Source organism: Propithecus coquereli, unplaced genomic scaffold (genome assembly GCF_000956105.1).
Source record: "Propithecus coquereli isolate 6110/MARCELLA unplaced genomic scaffold, Pcoq_1.0 Scaffold344, whole genome shotgun sequence".
NCBI classification, from domain to species: domain Eukaryota; kingdom Metazoa; phylum Chordata; class Mammalia; order Primates; family Indriidae; genus Propithecus; species Propithecus coquereli.
Window position 1 is genome coordinate 140,186 of NW_012149108.1, and position 5,125 is coordinate 145,310.

Below are 5,125 nucleotides of genomic sequence, written 5' to 3' on the forward strand. Positions count from 1 at the left end.
GTTCAAACCCGCTCATATTAGATAAGGTGGGTTAAATTTTAGAACAATTATGGCAGTCTCCCATTCAAAAATACTACAAATCAGAAACTTACTTGTGGAGGAATGATGTTTTCAATACTGATGCCAACATACACCAAGCGTTCTTTCCTTTAAGAGAAAAACAAATAAACATAAAATAAAAATAAGATTGCTAAAAATAAAATTGTTACGAAAATGTCACTAATGCAGACAATATTAAGATCATTCATACAATTTCATGGTAATAGCATAAGCTAAGTCACAGACATGGTTAGCTATTATCTATAAAACTTAACAGAATATTGGTATCTGTGGGGAGTGCAAAATTTCCTAGAGAGATGAAAATTATACCTTTAGAAGTGACTTATACCAGTGAAATAAAACCTCTAACTGAAGTAGACAAGGAAACTTCATGAGGAGTCATGCTGTGACTTACTGTTGATACCATTAGATGGAAAGCCACATTTGATTTGACAAACTAGATAGTTGTTATGTTGGAGGAAGTTTTTAGTAATAGTGTATGTGTAGGCAGTTATAATCTCATGGTAATAAACATCACTATAAAAACTGTGTCAAGAGAACTCAAGGTCCCAGTGAATGACACTAAGAACATTCACTTCTTGATTTTGAGAAGAAAAAAAGCAATGCAGACATATGGCTCTGTACTCTCGAATGCCACAATGGAGATACCTTTAGAGCCAGGAAATGAGGATTTGAACCACTAATGATATCTCCACAGTTTCATTTACAAGAAACAAACCTTTGTTCATTTCAATTCAACAAATTTTATATGAAAAACAGCAGGTGCTTTCTCTGGTTTCCCAAAGTTAAGCCAATTCAACAGGGACAGCTGAGCTGGCATGCCAATGTACCATTCCTTCTCCCTTTATTTGTATGTCCCTTATAGAAGGAAATTAATGTCTCCAGTTGACTAGGTCCTTTAGAGTACAGCCTTTAGTGCCCTATAAACCCTTGGCCCTGCTAACAAGAATGTCATGGTCTTTTTAGAGATAAGTCATGAAGCTATTAAATAAAAACTGATATGTAAGAAAGTAACAAAGTGATATATTGATCGCGACCTGATAAAAAATATAGTATAGTGAACTCATAACTAAAAAAGGCAAGAAGAGTACTAACTAGAATGAGTAGGGAAGACTTATGGATAAGTGAGAGCTTGAGTTACTTCTGTTATTAAATATGTTTGATATACATCTACCTGTCTTTACAATAACCAACTTTGAAATAGCAGTTTCATCCTTTATACCTCAAAATCTCTACTTGCCCCGTGGCCACTATTTCTCTACTCACTTCAACTGAAAAAACATTCATTAACATTCACCATATTAGATCAGGATTTGTGTCTGCTTGGGAATTCATAGGTAAATAAGATATTGCTCCTGTCCTCTCAATTATTTAAAAATTAACTATAGTCCATTATGAACAAGTATAATGGAAACACGAAAAAGGAATAGATTAATTTTGTCTGAAGAGTTAAGAAATTTGGGAAGGATTTTAACAAGTGCTAACACTTGAACAGGCTCTTGAAGGTAGGTAGATATGATTTGTGGTCACATCATTTTCTTGCTCAGTAATTTTGTGGAAAGATGTATCTACCATTCCATCTCATTACCTAGCTCAATGATCATATTTGGCTTACCTTATCATTATATAACCACACTCCTAAAATCTCAATTTCAGACATCCTGTTCTCTGACTTCTACCAGCTCAACTTTCCACCTCTTATGCACTGATCTCAACAATTCTTTGACTCCAGTAGAACCTCTACCCATTGACCCTACCCTCTTTTAAACACCATGTATCACTTTCTTCATGTCCTTACTTTCCCCCTTACCTGGCTTAGGTGCCATGGTCCATCATTATAAATATTCCTTTGCATACACTTTCAAATTCCTTGTCTCTCTCTCTCTCCTTCCCTCTGTTATAATACCTGGAAAATTCCAACCCTGATTAAATCAATGCTCTGCTAGCAAAGAGCCAGTAATAGTACTCTGGAAGTACAGAGCTCTGGAGGGGGAGGTTTATAAATCACTGAGTGGGCTTCTAAAACATCAGATTTCACAGTGCTTCACAGCTCCAGGTCTATAGATAGTTGCTGGCTAGTCACTAAACACTCACTGATACATCCCTCTTTTCCACCAGACTCTAGAGACCTCTATGGTAGAGATCACATTATATACCTCCTCATGTTGATTACACTGCCTGGCATAAGGTAGATACCTAATAAATGCTAGTTAAATGTTGAATAAATGCACAAACAAGGGAAAAGATGCACTTGCATTATGACATATGGAGTAAGGCTCTAAGCTGCTAGGATGAGTGCTAGAGAAGTTATTTCACAGATTTTAAAAAGATAAATGTAAATGCTCACTTTAGAAAAATGGATGAAGCCAAGTGGAATTTACAGTTGATAAATATTTCTTTTAGAAACACACATATTTTGCTCTTTAGAGCTCCTAAGATTCACACACGCATATATATATATACATACACACACACACCCTGAAAGCTATAAATGACAAAAGCTCTGCTGAATAGATTATTGGGGAGAATCAGCAAACACCAGCAACAGTTCAGTTACTGGCTTTCTGCCGGACTGGTCTTCCTGTAATAATAACTTTGCTCTCTTTTCTATGACACAGTCTCACCTAGGACTTAGTGTGTTATCTAAAGCCATATTTACACAGATGTCCTCTTAAAGGATGACATTTAAGTAAAGAAGATTACCAAGAATAGGAAGGAAAGCAAAAGAACTAGTAAATGGGAGACCAATAATGTAAACAAATGCTGTGGCACATTTTAACATAAATTTCTAAAATTTAAAGTATTTCATAATTGCAGTGGCATATCCTATATTGTATGAGGACATTGTACAAAAATTTCCACCAGGTTTTTCCACATGTAAATGGTATAAGCACATAGGCCTCCAAAGAACAAGCAAATAAATCTGAATATCAGACGAAATTGTTAGTGCTTTATATTCTTCACTTTTAGAAAGAATATATTCTCTTCTAAATCCTTAGTGGGGGTACCTATTAGCTATGTACATTGCTGAGTCAAATAAGCTTCAGGACATGGAAAAACTGTTTATTTCTAAGGACAGGCATATTTCAGAAAGACGAAGGAAAAGGAAAACCTAGTTTTTATTTGTGATTTAATTACATCTTGAGTTACATCTTTTCCAGTGTCGAAAATAGAAACAGTAGACACTGCACATCAAAATAGTCATCATAATCTTATACAGGATTATTTATTTTTTAAAATGTCTGTGGAAGGGCCAGGCACAGTGGCTCATGTCTGTTATCCCAGCACTTTGGTAGGTCAAGGCAGGAGGACTGCTTGGGGCCAGGAGTTAGAGACCAGCCTGGAAAACAGCGAGATACTCATCTCTACAAAAATAGAAAAATTCGGCAGGCCCCGTGGCATGCACCTGTAGTCCACTTCGGAGGCTGAGGAAGGAAGATTGCTTGAGCCCAGCAGTTTGAGGCTGCAGTGAGCTGTGATCGTGCTACTGTACTCCAGCCTGGGTGACAGAGTGAGACCTTGTCTCATTTAAAAATAATTTTTTTTTTGTTTGGTGGGGCGAGGTGGCTAATTCCTGTAATTCTAGCACTCTGGGAGGCTGAGGCGGGAGAATCACTTGAGGTCAGGAGTTCAAGACCAGCCTGAGCAAGAGTGAGACCCTGTCTCTATTAAAAATAGAAAAAATTAGCCAAACGTGGTGGCAAGCGCCTGTAGTCCCAGCTCCTCAGAAGGCTGAGGCAGGAGGATCACTTGAGCCTAGGAATTTGAGGTTGCTGTTAGCTAGGCTGATGCCATGGCACTCTAGCCCAGGCAACAGAGCCAGACTCTGTCGCAAAAAAAAAAAAAAAAAAAGGGAAAAAACATTTTTTTTATCAAATCTTGAAAGCTATTCCAAATATTAGAAACACAATTTGTAGAAATAAACCCAGGGTCTAGCTAGGAGCAGTGGCACATGTCTATCGTCCCAGCTACTCAGGAGGATGAAGTGGGAGAACTGCGGGAGCACAGGAGTTTGAGTCCAGCCTGGGCAACATACCGAGACACCTATCTTAAAAAAACAAACAAAAAAAAAGGCCAGGTGCACCTGTAATCCTAGCTCTCTGGGAGGCTGAGGTGGGCGGATTGTTTGAGCTCAGGAGTTCGAAACTAGCCTGAGCAAGAGCGAGACCCCGTCTCTACTAAAATTAGAAAGAAATTAATTGGACAACTAAAAATATATAGAAAAAAAAAATTAGCCGGGTATGGTGGCACATGCCTGTAGTCCCAGCTACTCGGGAGGCTGAGGCAGTAGGATTGCTTGAGCCCAGGAGTTTGAGGTTGCTGTGAGCTCGGCTTACGCCACGGCACTCACTCTAGCCCGGGCAACACGGTGAGACTCTGTCTCAAAAAAAAAAAAAAAAAGACCACTGGTGATCTATACTAAAATACTTATGCTTCTGTGAGTTTATAACTAGTATTTGTTTTAAAACAACCATGATGAAGTTTTTCCATTGATATATCTTTTAACAAATAATTATATTTGACACCAAATATTCAACAGATATGCTAAATGAATGAAATGATGGATTTAGAAGAAAGGGGTTGATGTTGAAGGAAGGTAACTTGACAGGTTATTTAATTTTGTGATTTAATTAAGCCTGAATGAAACTGCTTATGAAATGAAGAAAATTTCTTCATTTCAAATGAAAAACCATATTACATGTACTTTTACTCATGTGCTATCCTTAATTATAAATTAGACTAATAAATGAAAAACAATGGTAATACTTCAAAGAAAACCAAGCTGTGAGGAAAGATACAAATTGTAGTTTTAAATAACCCCAAAACAGGGACTTAAAAATCAAATCTCCCTGAATTATTCTTTAGTTATTTTACATAAACAGTATATGAAAAAAAGCTAAAAACAAATTACCCAATTTAGGGTAAAAATGATAAAACATATACCCCAAAGGGATGAGCAATAAATTTACTTTGGATGTAACATCACATTTTTGAGTTATCTACACACACATAATTTTAATCATGAGGGATTATGAGTAATTTCTCTAAGGTCTTAAATTTTCAT

General features: G+C 36.9%; 1 protein-coding gene across 1 annotated transcript in view; it reads right to left on the reverse strand.

Annotated features, from left to right (window-relative positions):
- Nucleotides 1-5,125, reverse strand: part of RSF1 (remodeling and spacing factor 1) — a 59,723-nt gene that overhangs the window by 17,286 nt on the left and 37,312 nt on the right. The window contains exon 7 of the mRNA XM_012651021.1: nt 93-147. Coding sequence (XP_012506475.1) covers nt 93-147 — 55 coding nt within the window. The remainder of the gene's footprint in view (nt 1-92; nt 148-5,125) is intronic.